We start from the raw sequence: 20,489 nt of genomic DNA, 5'->3' as shown, positions 1-20,489 counted from the left end.
ACCTTGAAGATCTGGATGTTCACAGTTCATGTATTGGTCAAGCCTGGCTTGGAGAATTTTGAGCAGTATTTTGCTAGTGTATGAGATGAGTGCAATTGTGCAGTAGTTTGAGCATTCTTTGGCATTGCCTTTCTTTGGGATTGGAATGAAAACTGACCTTTTCCAGTCCTGTGGCCACTGCTGAGTTTTCCAAATTTGCTGACAGATTGAGTGCAGCACTTTCACAGCATCATCTTTTAGGATCTGAAATAGCTCAACTGGAATTCCATCACCTCTACTAGCTTTGTTTGCAGTGATGTCTCCTAAAGCCCACTTGACTTCACATTCCAGGATGTCTGGCTCTAGATGAGTGATCACACCATCATGACTGTCTGGTTCATGAAGATCGTTTTTGTACAGTTCTTCTGTGTTTTCTTGCCACCCCTTCTGAATATCTTCTGCTTCTGTTAGGTCCATACCATTGATGTCCTTTACTGAGCCCATCTTTGCATGAAATGTTCTCATAAGCATAAGTTTTAAGGTTGCTATTGCAGGGAATGGCCACAAGGCGTCAGGACTTTTTCATGCCCAGTTGTGATTCCCTTTAAAGTGAAAACATTCAAGTTTTAACTCCAGACTGTAGTTCAATACGGAATGTAGCTGAAGCAACACCCAAAAACTTATGTGTTCTTTCTGAACATTCTTATTTATTTATTTTAATAATTTTTTAAATTTACTGGCAGGTCCATGTGGCATGTGGAATGTTTACTTCCCCGACCAAGTGTCGAACCCTCGCCCCCTGCATTTGAAGCACAGAATCTTCACCACTGGACTGCAGGGAAGTCCCCCTAAGCTTTATTTTTTTAAAGTAACCTTTATTTCATATTGTAGTAACATTGATATACCATGTGTTGTTGGTGGCAGGTGAACCGAGTGTATTTTCTATTTTGTTGTTGTTCAGTTGCCAAGTCAGGTCTTTTTGTAGGAGCATTCCCTTTTCTACTGGCCCTGTTTTACTGGTAAGACATTTATTTGTATATACAGAAGTGTACATAAATGTAAATATCTAGGTACATAGATATGTAAATGTCCAGAGAGAGATATAAATGTCTAGGTACATAGATATGCAAATGTCTATATGCATAGACATATGCATTCTAGGTACATAGATGTATAAATACCTAGGTTCATAGAGATATAAATATCTATATACATAGACATATAAATGTATATGTACATATAGACATAACTATCTATGTATATACAGATTTAAAAATCTATTATAGATACATATAGATGTAGATATCTATATACATAGACATGTAAATATCTGTATACACGGAGGATGGTTACACAGTGGACAATGAAGGAGACCACCTTATAGACAACATAAGTGATAGAGATAGTGGCATTTATAAGAGCATACTAGGAGAAAGAAACATAAACAATTTCAAACAAAGAGAACACAGCTAAGCAATATGCATATGACTAGTTTTAATCTGATCGCAATAAACCAACAAGTCCACAGGGGGTCAGTAGATGATGGCAAAGTCTGGAAGGGTAAGAGAGTAAAAACTAGTTAAATGTTTCATCTTTTTTTTACAAAGTATACCTTATAAATTTTTGGATTCATACTTGTTACCTCCTTAAGTATGTATCATCCTATATATCCTCAAAACCCACATCCAAACTGTTTCAACTGAAATCAAGCATAACTCCAACTTGTTGCAACTCTAGTTAGTCAACTGTTGCAATTTCATGAAAAAGACACATTGTGATTCTTTTGTATAGACCAGTAATGGTTAGGATTTCTGTCTATTTTTTTTTTTTTTTAGGGTCCTTAGAGATCATTTAAAATTTCAGCACTTCTCCCTGCTTCACCTTGTTCTGATTGAATTGACATTGGAAAAGTTATGGAAAGAGTGTTTAATATAATCTGAACTCACCAGGTATCTACTGTTTGGTGTACATAAAGATCTGAGAAGTAGACTTCGATGGATGTAAAAATAAATATTGTGGATATAGAACATAATTAGAAATTGCGAGAGTCACTTGACCAGAGAGCAATCACAATGGATCGACTTCATCTCCCACACCCATGAGGACAAGTTTATCTTGGTTATAATATCAGCAACTGAAGAGTTAAAGTGTTGAAAGGTTGTTGCTGAACAATAAGACGCCGGAATTCTTGGCCTCAGGAGGAGACAAATTCAATCCAGGGCCAGAGACGATGAAGAAGGAATTCATAGGGTCTGGACTCCATCTCAGGCTCGGCCACCTCTCCAGTGGACTCTGAACTCTCTGCTTAGTGCCTGTGGGAACAACAATGGAAGGATAAGACCCCCTCCGGACAGGGGAACCTTGAAGATCATATCCAGGTTACTCATCACCTAAGAGAAAACAGACACTAATCACCCCTGCCTCTGGACACTATCTATCAGAATGTAAACACAGGCTTATCGGTTATTAACTGGTTGGAATGTAACTGTGGGCTTATGGATTATTAACTGTTTGAACACATAACACGTGAATGATGGGGCTATTGTGATTGTATTTACCCTTCCTTTGTAAGCATCAAGGGATTGGGGTGGTGGGTTTGGACACGTACACATGGGGTATAAAAGATTTTCACAAATGCTGGACGGGGTCCTTGGCTAAGAGGAGACTCTGCCTTGGGCCCGCCGGTGTAATAAACCGCACTCCACTATCTGCATTGTCCTTCTGAGTGAGTCTGTTTCCCGGAAAGCGTGGCTATAACATTTGGTGTGTTGGCCGGGAAACTCCTCACTTTGAGGAGACAGGTCTCGTTTGAGGCCACCCCGAGGCTTTGTAGCTTGAATCTCCTAGAGGGGGGAAGGCGCCTCGCCCCTCTGGAAGGATTCTGCTTTTCAACGCCGGACCTTTCACGTTAGCAGGTAGTGGACGGCAGCAGGGGAACTGAGCGCTCAGGTGAGGAGGAACCCACCCGGCAGGGTGGAAGAGGGGGCCTGATCGCCCCCCTGGGAGGGACTAGAAGGAGCGGGGACCCACAGGAGCCTGGAATAGGCAGGCGGCGATTGCTTGGTACACAGGTTGACGAGCGTGCTAGGGTTTAGGAAGGAAATTTGTGATGGTCATTTAGGAGGTGTGTCCACGCTGTCTCAGGGAATATTATTGCCAAGCGATCGCCAGGGGATTTTTAGGATAGGAAACTGGTCCTTGTATGCTCGTATTCTGCCCTCCCCCAGGAGGTGTCCTGTCTGCTGTGAAATTCTTGACCCCCTCGGAATTGTTAGGCTAGAAGGAGGGGGAAACAGAAGTGAGTATGAATTGGCTTTTCCGGAGATGGCCTGGGACATGGGATATTTAACCCATCTGTGTTTTCATCCGCACCTGATTAAGCCCACCAAGGCAGAACGGACTTTAAGGGAGAAACAGTCTTGGACCATGTGATGTTCTGGTTCAGCTATGCTGACTGGCAGGTGAAGACACGCTGATCCCCCTTCTCCCTCTGGGATGTGGCAGGTAAGGCTCTTCTCATCCCAATTAGGAAGGAGGCAGAATGGCAATTTAAGTGTCACTGAGTGGAAATATGAGAAGTACATAGGGTATTGAGAACTTCATAGACAGAACAAAAAGGAAAAGTACAAGAAGGCCTGAGAAGGTAAGCAAGATGGGGGGAAGTGAATCTAAGGCAACTGTATTGGAGTGAAAAAATTTAAAGAAAGGATTAGGAGGAGACTATGGGGTGAAGATGAAGCCTAACTGCCTCTACATACTCTGTGAGGTCGAATGGACCCCTATGGGAGCAGGATGGCCACCAGAGAACACCATGAACTCAAAAATAGTGGAAGCAATCTATACAGTGGTCACAGGAGAGCCAGGACACCTGGATCAATATCCATCTATTGACTCGTGGCTAGGGTTAGCTTGAGACCCTCCTACTTGGACAAGGTTCTGTATCCAGAAGGGAAAGGGAAAAATATTAATGGCACAAAAATTGACTGATGATAAAAAAGGAAATTCTACAGGATTTGGACGGGGATAACCTGACCCTTCCCCCATGCTGGATAATGACATGCCTGCTTCACTAGGACCTGAGGCCGCCTTAATGCCCGATCCAGGGCCAGGAGAAGTTTCTGCAACAGCCACTGCTCCTCCACCAGCTTTCCCAGAGTTCATAGAGCCGCCGTTTGGGCAGGCTTTGAGCCCGGTGACAGAAGCCTCTGGCCAACACTTCCAAGATCCGGCTCCAGCCAAACCGTCCAAGCTATACCCACCTCTCCCAGTGAGTACTGACAAGAAGGGGAGGGAGACGCTGGAATTAAGCAGAGACTGCACTCTGCCAGAGAGCTGGAGGGAATGAAAGAGAACAGACAAGAGACTTACAGTGCAAGCTGCTGCTCTGGGAAAGTCTGTCTCGGGCCCTCCGGAAAACCTCATCTGCCCCAGGGACAGGACAGTCCTTCAACCAGTCCCAACAGAGGCCCTGGGTCCCATTACAGCCAAACCAGTGTGCCCGAGCTTTTGGCCACTGGAAGAATGAATGCCCTAAGGCAAGGAAGGAAGAGGAAGCTCCCTCAGTTGTGGGGCTTGCTGACTTGGAAATTAACTAGGGCTGCTGGGGCTCAGAGATATCAGGTCCCCGAGAGCCCATGGTAACCTTAAAAGTGGGGGACCAAAACATTGACTTCATGGTGGATACAGGAGCAGAACTGTCGGTAGTAACAAAACCTGTGGCCCCACTGTCCAAAAAGACTACCGCTGTAACTGGGGTATCGGGAGAAGAGATGATTAAATCGTTTTGCCAGCCCAGAAAATGTCAGGTGGGGGGCACCAAGGGATTCATGAATTCCTCTACATTCCTGAGTGCCCAGTACCCCTGTTGGGAAGAGACTTGCTCTCCAAACTAGGAGCACAGGTGACTTTCTCCCCTGAGGAGAGGCCCACCTTCTGGATGGACTCTTTGGCTTATTTGCCCTCTCTCTCATCTCCAAGATGAGTGAAGGTTGCGTGAGCCTCCGAAGGAAGAACCGGGTGGGCCGGAAGAACATGAGAGAGAGCTAACTCAATTATTCCCTGAGGTCTGGGCGGAAGAAAACCCCTGCTCCCCCTGCCCAAATGGCGGCTCTACGAACTCTGGGAAAGCTGGTGGAGGAGCAGTGGCTGTTGCAGAAACTTCACCTGGCCGTGGCTAAACATCACGCCCCAGTGATAATAGAGCTCAAACCAGGCACCATCCCGGTTACAAAGCGCCAGTACCCGCTATGGATGGAGGCCTGGGCCGGCATACTGCCCCACATCAATAGATTGAAACAAGCAGGCATTCTAGTAGAGTGCCAGTCGGCTTGGAATACGCCAATCCTGCCAGTCAAAAGGGAAGGAGGACAGGACTATAGGTCTGTACGAGATCTCAGGCTAGTCAACCAGGCTACTGTGACTTTACACCCCACTGTTCCAAACCCCTATACCTTACTTAGCCTCCTCCCGCTGAGGACTAAAGTTTACACTTGCCTAGATCTCAAGGATGCCTTCTTCTGCGTACGCCTCGCCCTAGCATCACAGCCCATCTTTGCCTTTGAATGGGAAGATCCAGTGGGGAGCACCAAACAACAGCTCATCTGGACTCCCCCACAAGGGTTTAAGAACGCCCCAGCCATCTTTGGGGAAGCCTTGGCTTCTGACCTGGACTCATTCCATCCGATGGAGTATAGATGTTGGCTCCTACAATATGGGGATGACCTGCTGCTGGCTGCCGAGACCAAGGAAAAATGCTGGAAAGGGACAAATGCACTGCTCCAGCTGCTGATGGAAGTAGGTTTCCGGGTGTCAAAGAAGGCGCAGATCTGCAAGGAGGAGGTAAGGTATCTGGGGTTTGTTTTAAAGAAGGGCTCAAGGTTCTAGACCCTAATTGGGTCCCATATACTGATTGCACTAGCCTGATAAAACAAGGACAACGCCTGTCAGGTTAGCCAGAGCGGAAGGGGCCATCAAGACTGAAAAGGGATGGTGGGAATTGCCAAGTGGCAAATTATTGGTACTAGAAGAGCTGGCACACACTCTGGTAAGCCAAACACACCAAGCGACCCACCTAGGCCATGCTGCCTGCTCACAGGTGAATGCTGCCTCTTGGGGATTCAGACAAAAACTCCAGGTATTCAGCTGAAAGGTATGCTGCCCTTTGAACACCTGGGAATGGACTTCACTGAAATGAAACCTCACCGACACTACTGTTACCTGCTGGTCATGGTATGTGCGTTCTCGAGATGGGTAGAAGCTTTTCCTACCTGGACTGAAAGAGCACCAGAAGTAGCCCGGTGCCTGCTTGGGGAAATAGTTCCCAAATTTGGACTTCCAGCATTAGTTCAGGCAATGGCCCGGCTTTGGTAGCTGATTTAGTACAACAAGTAAGCAAAACTTTAAACATCAAATGGAAACTGCACACTGCATACAGGCCCAGAGTTCTGAGATGGTGGAATGAACCAACCGGACACTTAGAGACTCTCCAAGTGGATCAGAGAGACTGACTGCTCCTGGGTAGACTTACTTCCGATGGCTCTGCTCAGACTCAGGATGACCCCACAGTCCCAAGGCTATTCTCCATATGAAATTGTGTATGGGAGGCCCCCTCCCATAATAAAACAGGTGTCAAGAAATTTGCCTCAGGTGAGGGGGGGATAGGATTTCACAGCAGATGGAACTGGGTAAGGTAATAAATTGGGTAACTAAATTTGTACAAGAAAGTGTGCCATTCCCCCTTGGCAGCACAGGGGGTGGTTACAGCAGGTGTGGGTAAATCTGACTTTGTGGCTCCTTGTTCAAAGAGCAGCCTTTGTGCTGATCTCTGCAGGAAGTGGGTTTGAGACTGGAGGAGACTGAGCGCCCCAGGTCCCACTGACTACAGGTCTCTGGCCCCTGCTGTCCAAACAGGTTCACAAATTACTCCTCTCTCAGTTTCCCATAGATCATAAAATAAAGGCATATCCTTTCTCAAGCCTCAGCAGTACTCATACCTCATTTATTTCATTCAGGCTTAGTCCATTTAACGTGCACTAGGAAGCCCTATTTAAAAATACATCTCCAGCCAGATTCTTCACACCCTCAGTCCCAAGCATCTTCAGACAGCCCACTCTCCCCTCATGTCTGGCAATGAACTGACCTCTGAGGGGGCTCCCCACTGATGTCTCGTCCCCAAAATGAACCAAAGCATCGTCTTGGCACAGAGAACATACCGCCTGCAGCAGAAAGCCGCGCGGTTGTTCTGTGTCACCCAGGAGGACCCCTGGGGCCTGCATGTGGACACATGCCCTGAGGCTTCCGTGTCCCGTCCAGCCTCCTTCCTCTCCCTCTGTGTTTCCTCCCGCGACCCCTGGCATGGCATCTCTTCCCGGCCCTGGGGCTGCAGCACTGGCTGCTCCCCTGCCTGGTATCCTTCCCCGCAGGCGTTATCTCTGCAGAGACCCTGCCGCACTGTCCCGCACCACACCCCACCCTCTGCTCACGCCGACCCGAGGCACGTTCCCTGCGCTGGTTTCCCTCAGAGCATCAGCCCCTGTCTGGTACGAAGCCCCTGCTGCCCCAGGGCAGTGGGTCTGTCTGTTTCGGTGTGTGGAGCCCCGTCTGGCACAGAGTGTGAACTCACATGACAATAAACTGGAACAGTAACTGAATGCACATCACTGTACATGTGTGCACCCCAATGTTCATCGCAGCACTGTTTATAATAGCCAGGACATGGAAGCAACCTAGATGCCCATCAGCAGACAAATGGATATGGAAGCTGTGGTACATATACACCATGGAATATTAGTCAGCCATTAAAAAGAATTCATCTGAATCAGATCTAATGAGATGGAAACTGGAGCCCATTATACAGAGTGAAGTAAGCCAGAAAGATAAATACCATTACAGCATACTAACACATATATATGGAATTTAGTGAGATGGTAATGATAACCCTATATGCAAAGCAGAAAAAGAGACACAGATGTATAGAACAGAATTTTGGACTCTGTGGGAGAAGGCGAGGGTGGGATGTTTCAAGAGAACAGCATCAAAACATATACAATATCTAGAGTGAAACAGACCACCAGCCCAGGTTGGATGCATGAGACAAGTGCTCGGGCTGGGTGCACTAGGAAGACCCAGAGGGAACGGGTAGAGAGTGCGGTGGGAGGGGGGATCGGGATGGGGAATACAAGTAAATCCATGGCTAATTCATGTCAATGTATGACAAAAACCACTACAATATTGTAAACTGATTAGCTTCCAACTAATAAAAGTAAATGAAATAAATAAATAAATGTAAAAAATACTAATGACTAAGGAATTCCAGTTACTTTCTTTAAATTGGTAGATGTCATTCATAAATAACCTAGTGTGACTCTTTAAATATCTTTGTCCTATTAATATTTTAAAATAAAATGTCTTTATTTTAGTGAAAAAAAAAAAAAAGAAATCGGAGGGAATAAGGAAGAAAGAGGTAAAGGGCAGAGAGCTGGTAGTTGCTAGAAAACTTGCTTTTTGCTTCTAAGCCTTTCAGCAGAAGGTGATGTTACCCATTTTTTTGCATGAAATATTAAAAATTAGAAGTAGCATTTTTAATATAATAATTTTTCCTAACAATCATATGACAAGAATAAAATTCTGAGGCATTTTAATTGCAACTCAACTGACTTTGACTGGATTGTACTCTGCTTCGAAATCGGACCACGGAGGCTCCCAGGATGGGGTGTGGTGCTGGAAGAGGGCTGACACTCACCTCTCCCGGTCGCGAGCTCACTCTTCCCCCTGCTGTCCCGCTTGATGCCAAGGTCCTGACCACACTCGTCCCCGTACCAGACCAGCAGCTCACAGCCCGGCCTGACCACCTGGCAGGTTCGGTAGAAGATCTGCCCGTGATACTGGAAGGCCACCAGGTTCTGCTCCTCGTCGTCCCGGGCACAGTTCACATACCTGGGGGCGAGGCCGGGAAGGGGAAAGAAACCTCAGGTGATGAGTGTCCTCCACTCTCCGACCATGCCCAGCTCCTTGCCTTCCGCCTCCGAGGCCGCCCCTCATGTGGACCTTCTATTCACACCTTCGCCCAGGCCATGTGAATTCCCATGCCTTTCTCTCCTTACCTAATTAGCCATTTTCCAGAGCCCAGTTCCAGACTCATCTCCACCTGGACTGTCTGTGAGGCTGGTGACCTCCAGCTCCTCTAAACTCTGAGTTAAGTTCTCTTCCATCCACAGGACTTGGTGCTCCTTGGCTAACACGCAGCCCTCAGCACTCACCCCAGCCTGCCTTCTCCCCCGAGGCTTTCTCCCATCTCCCCACGTGTATCCAGGGTCCTATTCGCTTGCCCACCCTCTCCCACAGACACTTGGAGAGAGCTCTGATATAGCTTGAGACACGGAACACTAATAGTTTGTTCACTGTCTGCCTGTCCTGATGAAAGGGAGGCCCTCAGAGAATGGCCCCACCTAGGGCCATCCTGCCCCCCATTCCTTATGAGGCCTCAGGGCCCACTTCTCACTGGAACCAAGCCTGAAGAGGTTGTTGCCCACATAGAGTCAAGGTCTCCTGTATTCGGTTATCCTGGCACTGTGTAGTTACCCAAAGATAGAAAAAATAAGGTTACTGTTCCTAAAATCAATTGGCTAATGTCTGTTTGCAGTATGTTCTCCAAAAGGACATGGGTTGTGTGATCTGCTTCAGTAACGAAGTTCACTGTCTAAACTGAAACATAAAGTGCGTGGTAAGTGTCCATTAAGTGAGTTAAAGTGTCCCTGGTGAATCTAGACTCCTCAAGTTGTTTTCAAGTCCACCAGTTTTGTTCAGCATATAGACTTGTATCTTGACGGCACATGCCATATTTTTATTTCCTTCTTTCTAGTGTCTTTTGAAATGAAAGAGCATGATATGGAGGGAAAAGAGGAAGGAAGATGTGAAAGCTGTGGAGGGAGCCGGGTTGAGAAGGAAAGGGGCGTGGGATGGAGGGAGTCTCAGTGTCTACACACTGCAGGCTCACTGCCCTCACCTCATCCAGTTGGCCCAAGACGTGTCCTTTCCATCCACATACTCGTAGCAGTTCCTCCCTTTGGTGATCTGAGTGTCAGAGAAAGAGTTACAAGCTTTCCTCTTTCTTTTATTTTTTCTTGGTAGGAAGATATAGAAGAGCTATTTCCCTGTGTAGTCATTGGTCCTTTTCAGCCTGCATGGATTCACCTGCCAGTCGGACCCCACGGTAAGCCCCTTACTCATCATTCCAAGTCTGATTCCTTTCCTCATTGAAGGCAAGGGCTCCACAAGGGAGGAGTCACTTCTGTGTGTCTCTACACTGTGTTCCCACCTCTCCTCTAACCTTTAGATAGAAGACCTGTGAATGTGTACCACGGTGTTCCCACCTCTCCTCTGACCTTTAGATAGAGGTCCTGAGTGTCTGTACACTGTGTTCCCACCTCTCCTCTGACCTTTAGATAGAGGTCCTGAGTGTCTGTACACTGTGTTCCCACCTCTCCTCTGACCTTTAGATGGAAGGCCTGAATGTCTGTACAATGTGTTCCCACCTCCCCTCTGATCTTTAGATAGAGGTCCTGAGTGTCTGTTCACTGTGGTCCCACCTCTCCTCTGACCATTAGATAGAGGTCTTGAGTGTCTGTACACTGTGCTCCCACCTCTCCTCTGATCTTTAGGTAGAGGTCCTGCGTGTCTCTACACTGTGGTCCCACCTCTGCTCTGACCTTTAGATAGAGGTCCTGAGTGTCTGTACACTGTGGTCCCACCTCTCCTCTGACCTTTAGAGGGAAGTCCTGTGTTCACGCCCAGGGCACACAGTACACAGGGCTGACTGTGTCATTGCCGACCGTGTTATCACCATCTGCATCCTCACATGTAGACATGAAGTACCCCCCACCACATACAAGCCATTAGAGCCCAGAGGACAGGGAAAGGGGTGCTTCTCACCAGCCAGGCGTATCCACTGTTGGCGGCCTCTTCATCGTCTGTGATCTGGCCCTCGTAGGGGCCAAAGTGCAGGCCCAGCGGCAGATCGGACGCCTCATTCCACACTCCAAGCCCAGCGTCAGGGATGCCCGACAGTCTGATGCTTAAGCCAGGGGGCAGCGTGAGGGCTGAGCGGTTGGCATGCCCCTTTTCCACTGCACAGTCCTTTACAAAGGTTGGGGGCCCATGGGCAGCACAGCTGTCGATGAAGAAGTTCTGACACTCCTCACAATCTGGAGGTGAGAACAGGGATGAGAGGAGGTATAGTGATGTTGCTGGTCATAACGACCTTCAGAAAGAACTGGGGCATTCATGGCATTTGGCCTCGATCCTGCACCCCAAGTCATAGAGGAAGGGGATGGCCGGGGACCAAATGGTGAGGTGAGGTTAGTGGACCAAGGCGCCGTAGCCCCTGCGTCATGAGTGGGCCAGCGGGGTCACTCACAGAGGTAGTCGTCATCCTGGGGCTCGCTGACCTCTTGGTACACGTGGCCCTTTCTTTCTCGTAAACTGTACCTCTTCACTCCAGTCTCCTTTCTTCTGAGTTCTAAGATGGAGAACAGAAGCTAAGCAAGGCTGGTGGGGTCTGGGGAGTTAGTCCCTGTTTTATTGGAAAGTGTGAGATCTCCTACCTGTCCATCTATGCACTTTGTTAAAACTTTCTTACATGTATTTTTCAAACTTTTACTTTTGTAATTTTATTTTTTAATGATACATTATTTATTTCTTCTCCACACTGCATGGCTTGTGGGATCTTAGTTCCCTGACTAGGAATGGAACCCACAACTCCTGCAGTGGAAGCATGGAGTCTTAACCACTTCACCCCCAGGAAGTCCATTCTCTATACTTTTTTTAATTTCCCTTTAACTACTGGTTCAGGAGACTGAGGCTCCACTGACCACAGATGCCCAGTTCAGTGATAGCTTCCTGCACTTCCCGTTAGTAGGTTTAACTTCCGAACCTTCTTACTTAGGAAATAGTTCACCGACACATCTACTCAGAAAATACATGTTAAGGGCACATGACATGTAAGGCATTGAGCAGAGGTCTGGGCATAAACACTAACAAAGCTCGGTTCCCATTATCACAGCTGGGTTTATCGAACTACTTTTAGGTGTCAGACTTTTGCATTTAATGTAAGGCTTTGAAGCACTGTATGAGTTATGTATCCTTATCTTCACTTTACACATAGCAATCAGGACATCAGAAAATGTATAAGATTTTCCCAAGGCCCCAGTGCTAACATCATGACTCAGATCCATCCAGCTTAAACCCCCGCCTACCCAAAGTCCATGCCACACACCTAGGTCACACTTATTAGCTTTTCTACAGGGATTAGAGGAAGTAATTAGAGGAACTCCCCAAATTTCTCTCACCGCCTTTTTGTCTGGGGTGCTGTCCAGGGGTCCTTGCTTTTCTGTGATGGGGCACTGGTTTCTGAGCCTGCTTGGAGCCACTTGTTTTCAGCAATTTTGCTACTCCAGGCAATTCCTTCAAACTAGATTCCTTACTTAATGGTGCCCTGGACATTCTCTTCCATGTGAGTAAAAGACAACAGGCATTTCTTTAGTTCTTTAGGACTTTATGAAGTGTTTTCACATGCATGACTTTAGTTAATACTTTGACAATTCTTGGAAATACCTGATTTGGGGCCGGGGCGGGGGGGTGATGGGGAGGCCTGAACACTGGAATGTAACAAAAGGACCTATGTGGATAGTGAATCAAAACTAGAATTCATATCTTAAGGTTCTTCCCCTGCAACTTTCTGCATAAAAGTGAGAGCAAGGCAGGGAGAATAGCTGGAGGTCAGGGAAAGAAGAGGGTAAGTGCTCGTAGAGAGATCCGGGGGGATTGTATTAATTTGGCCCTTTGATGGACAAGGAAGTATGGAAAATTACAGAGGGGACAAAACACATCTGGAAAATAAGGTGACAAAGCAGTGAGATTAAGAAGAGAAAAGACGATCGGCAGAAACACATTTAGACAATAAAGAAAATGAGATGAAAGTTGCAGGTTGCCATGTCCTAGAGACATGGTTTGGAATTAAAGTAGCTGGTCACATCAGTTCTCCTTGAACAAGGCTGTATGACTAGCTGATTCTCCTCAGTTTCCTGATCCTTGAATTGGTATTCAGGCTAATTCTTAATATTATAGTGGACATGAAATTTAATAACCTTCAACAAATTGTTTTGTGAGCTATTTAATACAGTAAGAACATTTGCGTACATCCCTGGTATCAATTTATTCCCTAAACTGCATCTATATTTGAAGTCTAGCTCACAGATACTATCTTCAGCATTCTTTGACCTTTCTACTCCTAGATGAATCCTTAAATGTGGAGTCACTCATTCACAAAACATTCAGTGTTCCCTCAGGGGCTTTGAGCTGGGCCTGGACTTCTGAGAATGAATGGGTGTGGGCTAGGCTCTCAAAGCTCACAACACAGGGGTAGGCTAAACAAATGATTCCAAACAGGAGAGTTGCCTATTAGAGCTCAGAGGAGGAGCTGTTACTCCCTCCTACAGGAATGAGCATTTGAAATGATGCCCAGATGATGAGTTTCTACTCAAAAGTGTGTAATCTATGTGAAGTCCTTCTGTTATTTTCTTATTTGTTGCTTTTCAGTCATAAACCTGAGGCTTCTCAGGGTTGCGAGTTGCTTCCTCTTATTGGAGTGGGAGGCTCTGAGGTAGGGATCCTGTCTCCTTCTTCACCTTGGACTGTCCACTCTAGAAACTGCCCAGCATGTCCTTAAGCTTCTTCATCTTGGACTGTCCACTCTACAAACTGCCCAGCATGTCCTTAAGTTTCCCTTCATCAGATGTCTTAGCATATCCCTCCCTAGCACAGCACAAAAGAACTGAGGTTGAAAACATCTCTCAGATGAATGATATAAAGATGTATGAATAAGCTTCTTAGAACCATGGAAGTTTTAATCAGTTTGTAAGGGGTTTAGAGAACATGCATTGGTTTAGATTGCACTAGCAGTGATACTGTGATCTCAGGCATATAATCAAATGTTTTTTACCTCATTTTTTGGTTTTATAATGGTGATAGCTATATACCTACTTGTAAGTTTATTCACATAAAATGCTTAAAGTCTGAAATATTATGAAAATAATGTAACAGCAGAACCGCCCACTACTGTTGTTGTTCTTACTAACTGTAAAGGTGGTGAGGATATCAGACAGTGTGCTAAAGATCCAGGACAGGAAGGCAGCCATCTCCAGGATCTCTGTGTTTTCTCCTATTCTCACCTGTGACTGGATCCATGAGGAGGATATTTTGGGAACAGGATTTGGGAAATACTCACCTTCTGGTGTTTACTGTGCTCCACTCTGCAGGCCATTGAAGAAGGTTTACCTAAAAAATGATGAGAATCAGTGTTTTGGTTGGGAAATGTTTCCAAACTCTGGGTATTCTAATTAAGGACACATAATTCTAAGCTAGAGAGTGACAAAGACAATGATTACTGAAGGAGGAATGGAAGATGATTTCTGTATCATCACCTCCCATGGTTCCACTGGGAGCATTACATAATTATCTTAAAAATAAAAAAAAAATATGAAACTTCATCTGTGCCTTATCTGATGTTCATAAAGTATCTAATAAATTTACTAGTCTTTCATGACAAAAGTACTCAACACTGTAGAAATAGGAGGAAGTGACTGCAATATAATAAAGGTCATATATTGAAAGTCTACCTCTAACATCATAGTCATCAGTGAAAAAGATCAAGAAAAAAAGCCAAGGATGCCCATTATCAACATTTCTGTTCACATAATATTAGAACTCCTAGCCAGGGCTTTAGGTTAGAAATGGAAACAAAAGGCTTCCATTTGGCAAGAAGGAAGAAAAATTATGTCTGGTCCCAGGGCCATGGTTTTATGTGCAGAAAGATCTTTAAATCCACACAGACAAAAATCCTGCACAGAAAGTTGCACTGTACAAAATCAACATTCAAATATTTTTCCACGCATGAAGAATGACCATTCCACAAAGGAAAGTAAGAAAACAATCCTATTTATTTTTTATTTTTTTAAAGCTATAGTCAAGAGCTAAATGAAAAAAAAATATTTCTTTTTATTTATTGGTTTGTGCCAGGTCTTTGTTGCAGCATGTGGGATCTAGTTCCCTGACTAGGGACTGAACCCAAGTTCTCTGCATTGGGAATGTGGAGTCTTAGCCACTGGACAAATAATCTTATTTATAATAGCATTGAAAAGAATGAAGTAATTAGGAATAAACTTAAGGAGATGAGAGACTTATATGTTGAAAACTACAAAGTATTGCTGAAAGGAATCTGACATAAATAAATAGATAGGTGTCTCATGTTTATGGATTTGGAGGCTTAATATTATTAAGCTGTTCATACTACCCAAAGCAATTTAAAGATTCAATGCTATTCATATTAAAATCTCAATGGAAGCTTTTTCAAATATAGGAAATCCATCCAACAGTTAACACGGAATCTCAGAGCACCCGAAATAGGCAAAGCAATCTTAGAAAGAACAGCAAAGCTGGAAGCCTCTGATTTCCGAACATACTACAAAGGTACAGGAACCAAAAGAAGGTAGATTTGTCAAAAAATGTGTGCTTAGTCACTCAGTCTTCTTGACTTTTTGTGACCTTTTGGACTGTAGTCCACCAGGCTCCTCTGTCCAGGGGATTTCTCAGGCAAGAACACTGGACAGGGTTGCCATTTCCTTCTCCAGGGGATCTTCTTAACCCATGGAGTGAACCCACATCTCCTGTGTCTCTTGCACTGAAGGCAGATTCTTCACCTGCTGAGCCACTGAGGAGGCTGGCTGGCATAAAGACAGATATGTCAATCAATGGAACAGTATAGACAGCCAGAAATAAACTCTTGGATACATGGTCTAATGATCTTCATCTAGGGTGTCAGGATAATGGGGAAAGTTTAATCCCTGTAATGAATGGTGCTGGGGAAACAAAATAACCATGTGCAAAATAATGAACATCTCACATCTTGAAGAAAAATCAACTCAGAATGGATGAAAGACCTAAATGCAAGACTTGATAAGACTCTTAGAAGACAACAAGGGTGAAGCTTCAGGACATTGAATCAGCAATGATTTCTTAGATATGGTACCAAGTGCACAAGTATTAGTAACAAAGTACAAATAGACAAATGAGATTAATCTTAAAACCTCTGTGCAGCAAATGACACAGTGAACAGAGTTGAAAAGGCCTCCTATAGGATGGTAGAAAATATTTGTAAAATATGCATCTGATAAGGGGTTACTAAGCATACACCAGTGTGAAGGCTACCTACAAGCCAGGAAGAGACCCTGATTAACCATGATGGCACCTTGATATCAAATTTCCACACTCCAAATTGTAAGAAAACAAATTTCTCTGGTTTAAGGAATGCAGTCTGCTTTGTTATGGCAGTCTGAGCTGACTAACAGTGAGAGAAGGAATTGAATAGACATTTCTCCAGAGAAAATACACAAATGGCCAACAAACATATGAAAAGATACTCAATATTACTAATCAAAAGGGAAATACAAATTGAAACCTTCTGTGATGGGCAATATCTATAAGAAGACAATAGCAAGCTTGGTAAGGATATGGATAAATTGGAACACTTATACACTACTGTTGGCAATGTAAAATGTTGCAAGCTTTCTAGAAAACAGTATGGAGTTTCCACAGAAAGTTAGAACTGCTGTATGATCTAGCAATCCCAGTCAAGAGTGTATTTCCATAAAGAATTGAAAGCAAGACATTGAATAAATAGTGGGCACATGTATGGTCACTGCCGCATTATTCCCAATGGGCAAGATGTGTAAGCAACCTAAATGTTCATTGGTGGATAAAAGATAAAGATTATATAAAAGATATATGTTATAGCTCTTATATCCACACAACGGAATGTTTTGAAGCCTTAAACACGAATTCTGTCATATGCTACATCATGGATGGGCCTTGATGATATTTTACTAAGTGACATGAACCAATCAAAAAAGAGAAATATTGCCTGATTCCAATTCGATGAGGTGTCTAAATTAATCAAATCCATGGAAACAGAAAATATAATCGTGGTTGCCAAGGGCTGTGAGGAGGAAGGATTGGAGAACTGTTACTCAGTGGGTTAGGGCTTCAGTTATGCAAGATGTAACATTTCTACAGATTTGTTGTACATCAATGTGTATATATATCCCCGGTGGCTCAGCGGTAAAAAATCCACCTGCAATGCAGGAGATGCAACAGATGCAGGCCCTGTTCCTGGGTTGGGAAGGTCACCTGGAGCAGGAGATGGCAACACACTCTAGGATTCTTGCCTAGGGAATCCCATGGACAGAGTAGCCTGGTGGGCTACAGTCTATGGGTACGCAGAGTCAGACATGACTGAGCGATTAGCACTATGGCCACTAACACTAACGTGCACATAGTTAGCAACAGTGTGCCATACACTCAGAAATTGGTAAAAAGGTAAATAAAGACGTGCAGGCGTATGGTGAACCGAGGCCTATGTATTCCCTATGAAGAATCTCTCCTTATGTCAAAACCTTTGCAGACAACCAAATGTTTGTTTTTCATGTCCCTTTCACTAGTTTTAATAACCTCAGGGAACAGAGGGACTTCCCTGGTGCACAGTGGATGAGAATCTGCCTGCCAATGCAGAGGACACAGGTTCGATGGCTGGTCCAGGAAGATTCCACTTTCTGCGGAGCAGCTAAGCCTGTGTGTCTCAAACTACAGAGCCTGCATATGCTCTGCAATGAGAAGACACTCACCGCAACCAGAGAAAGCCCATGGACAGCAACAAAGACCCAGTGCAGCCAAAACTAAATAAATAATTTTTAAAAATCTGGGAGAACAGAAATCCATAGATGGAGAATCATAGAACTGTCTAAATTGTTTTCTCCAGTCTAGGCAGATTAACTCTTCTAAACTCTTTGAGCAGCAGAAGAGGAAGTGAGCTGCTCACTTCTATTTTATAATAAGTGTACTTCATTTTATTTACCTGATGCCATCTCTGGTCAGTGAAATGTGGGAAAGATCATGGAGAATAAATAGTTCTCTCCAACCCTTTCCCAGAATCAAAATATAGAATTAATTTAACCTTAGGGTAAGAAGATCATGGGTTTTGTTTTATATACATACATAAATAAAATATCTTGACATAATATGTTAATCATTTCCTCTTTGAAGAGATTTAATCAAATAACCAATGAGATTAGTATTAAATCTGTTTGGTGAATTTATTTCTAAGGTTTCTTTAACTGCCTTTCACTAAGAATGTTTAGCAAAAATAATTCTTTGTAAAAAGAATGATAAATTTTAACCATAAATTTTTTGAGAATTACACTGGAAAACCTATACATTCATCTTCATTCAGGCTAATGTCAATATTCAGCCACAACTACTTCGGAATGCTGAAAATTATGTTTTCCCTCCTACTGGCTGAGATGTAGTTGAGACCTAAGCCCAGGCTGGTTTCAGGAAGACACCTCCACATCCTCCTGGCCTCTCACCTTGCTGCCTTGGTGTCCATTCTTCATCAGAATCCTCAGTGTCATCTACCTGGGGTTTGACGACCTGCCTGCGGTGATGCATGAAATCCGGTCGAGTGGCTCTGAAACCTGGAAAGAAGCAAAATATTTGTCCTAAGAAAGAGAAACAATGCATAGAAGCAATGGGGAGTGTCACAAAGTCAAGGAAATCTGTAGGATGGGCTGGGGGAATGTAGAATAAGGCAAGAGAGTCAACCTCCCTCTGCTACAGAACTGTGAACATTTCCTCCAGTTTAGTCTGCACACAAAAGGGAACTGTGAGCAGATGAAGCCACCTAAGAGCGGGCCAAGTGAACACTGAGGGTGAAGACCTGTTTCATGTTTCCCAGGCTCACAGGCACCCAGCACTTCCTGTTACCTATAGCAATCAGCGCTTCGTAGTTTCTTTTCACATTCCTATATCGGATTTTTTCCCATTCTCCCATCTCTTCCCATTGTTCCTTGGAGAAGTATACGGAGATGTCTTTGAAAGCATCTTTGGCCTAAGGAAAATAATAGATTCCATCAGTGATTTACTAATCTAAGTCAGACCTTAGGAGCCTTCTCCTCCACCTTTTGTGCAGGGAGTAGCCTGAAGCTGCAGGATGGTCTGTGTGAGACAGGGATGAAGACTTTCCTTCCCGACTGTGTCCTGCTTACCTGAACAAACACTGAGCATTTTCCTAACTCTCCCTGGACACAGAGCAGTTGACGAAGCTAGTGTCCTGTTTTGCCCCACTCCACCCCACCATCTCAGACAGGACCAGGCATTCCCATCCTGTGTACAGTCACAGGGAAGTTCACTCAGCTGCCCAGGCAGCAGTCTGTGGTGCTTCAGGGACCAGCGCCATGCCCTTCCTATAGAGCTGGCTTAGAGCCCAGCTTTGCCGCCTCCACCTCTCACCGTGGGCTTCCGCTCTGTTCTCCCGGCATCTCCCTCAGTGCTCTCCTCTGGAGACCTGTTCGGCCTCATGGCCATTGGAGTGCTCAAGGCCAAGGTGCCTGTGGAAGAAGAAGGTGCTGAGAGAGCCCAGACCAGTGTCCAGAGCCTGGTCTGTCTTCCTTGGGTGGAGTATTCAGGGCAGGAAGGTGAGGGGAAAGTCAGGGTGAGGGTATTGGTGGGATGGACGGATCCTGACTAGATATGACAGATCAGCCTAATGTGAACTAGATTTGGTTTCTTTCATTCCCTACAATTCAGCCCCTCTGAGGGAAGGCACTGGGAGGGATGTGTCTGGGGTGACGGAGGGATTCTTGAGGAGACCCGGAAACCCCTAACCGCTGGACTGGGGTCAGGCTGAAATCAGGGCTCTGTTCCAGTGCAGCAGAGGGAATGTTTCTCCAAGAAGGGTTTTGAGGATCTCCTCCTGGACACTCAGAAAAATCTGGGCATAACATAGGTTCTACGTCTAAGGGACAAGTCGCTCAGCTTGAGCAGATCTGGGTCCCACGGGCTGAAGTAACTGGGGTCCTCAGAGAGATGGGACTGGGGATCTTTTGGCTGACGTAGAATGCGCAGGGTGAGAAAACTTGGGATCTGTGAGGCTGAGGAAATCGGGGGTTTCTTATTAAGGGACGTGAAGTCTCCGACAGGCTGGACAGTTATGCTCTTGAGGAGGAAGAGTTTTAAGGGCTCCCAGGCGGAGGGATTCAGGGTCTGCGAAGTTGAGGAAATTTGGTGTCTCTGCGGGTGGTATTTTTAGGGTGCCTCAGGCTGAGGGGAACTGGGGTTAATCTAGGTATTTGAGGGTCGCAGCACTAAGGGGTTTGGTGTTTCTGTGGGTGAAGGGACTTGTAATCCCTGAAGCTGACGAGACGCAAGCCCCCTTCAGATTAGGACTCAGGTTACTCAAAGTTGACAGGATTTCGGGCCTCCCACCCTGGAATTTGAAGCCATCAGGCTAAGGGTTTATGAGGGCTGCGCAGGGCGCGTTCCCGTCAGCCTCCCGGCTGTCCTGCCGCGCTGCCCACCCTGTCCCCGGGAGAGCTAGAGGTTCAGCGACGTCCAGTCCTGACAAG

General features: G+C 45.3%; 1 protein-coding gene across 1 annotated transcript; it reads right to left on the bottom strand.

The window, feature by feature from the left end:
• Positions 1–5,892: 5,892 nt before the first annotated feature.
• Positions 5,893–19,443, bottom strand: LOC122439404 (probable histone-lysine N-methyltransferase PRDM7). The gene is made up of 10 exons (XM_043464456.1): positions 19,368–19,443; positions 18,850–18,966; positions 18,453–18,560; positions 14,261–14,310; positions 12,324–12,480; positions 11,393–11,494; positions 10,909–11,180; positions 9,983–10,050; positions 8,720–8,913; positions 5,893–5,897 (listed from the first exon to the last, which is right to left on the bottom strand). Exons 1-10 carry the CDS (start codon positions 19,441–19,443, stop codon positions 5,893–5,895), a joined length of 1,149 nt encoding a protein of 382 aa, XP_043320391.1.
• Between the last annotated feature and the right edge of the window lie 1,046 nt (positions 19,444–20,489).

Source organism: Cervus canadensis, chromosome 4 (genome assembly GCF_019320065.1).
Source record: "Cervus canadensis isolate Bull #8, Minnesota chromosome 4, ASM1932006v1, whole genome shotgun sequence".
Classification (NCBI taxonomy): domain Eukaryota; kingdom Metazoa; phylum Chordata; class Mammalia; order Artiodactyla; family Cervidae; genus Cervus; species Cervus canadensis.
The sequence above is the reverse complement of the archived record's forward strand: the minus strand, read 5'-3'. Positions and strand labels throughout refer to the sequence as shown.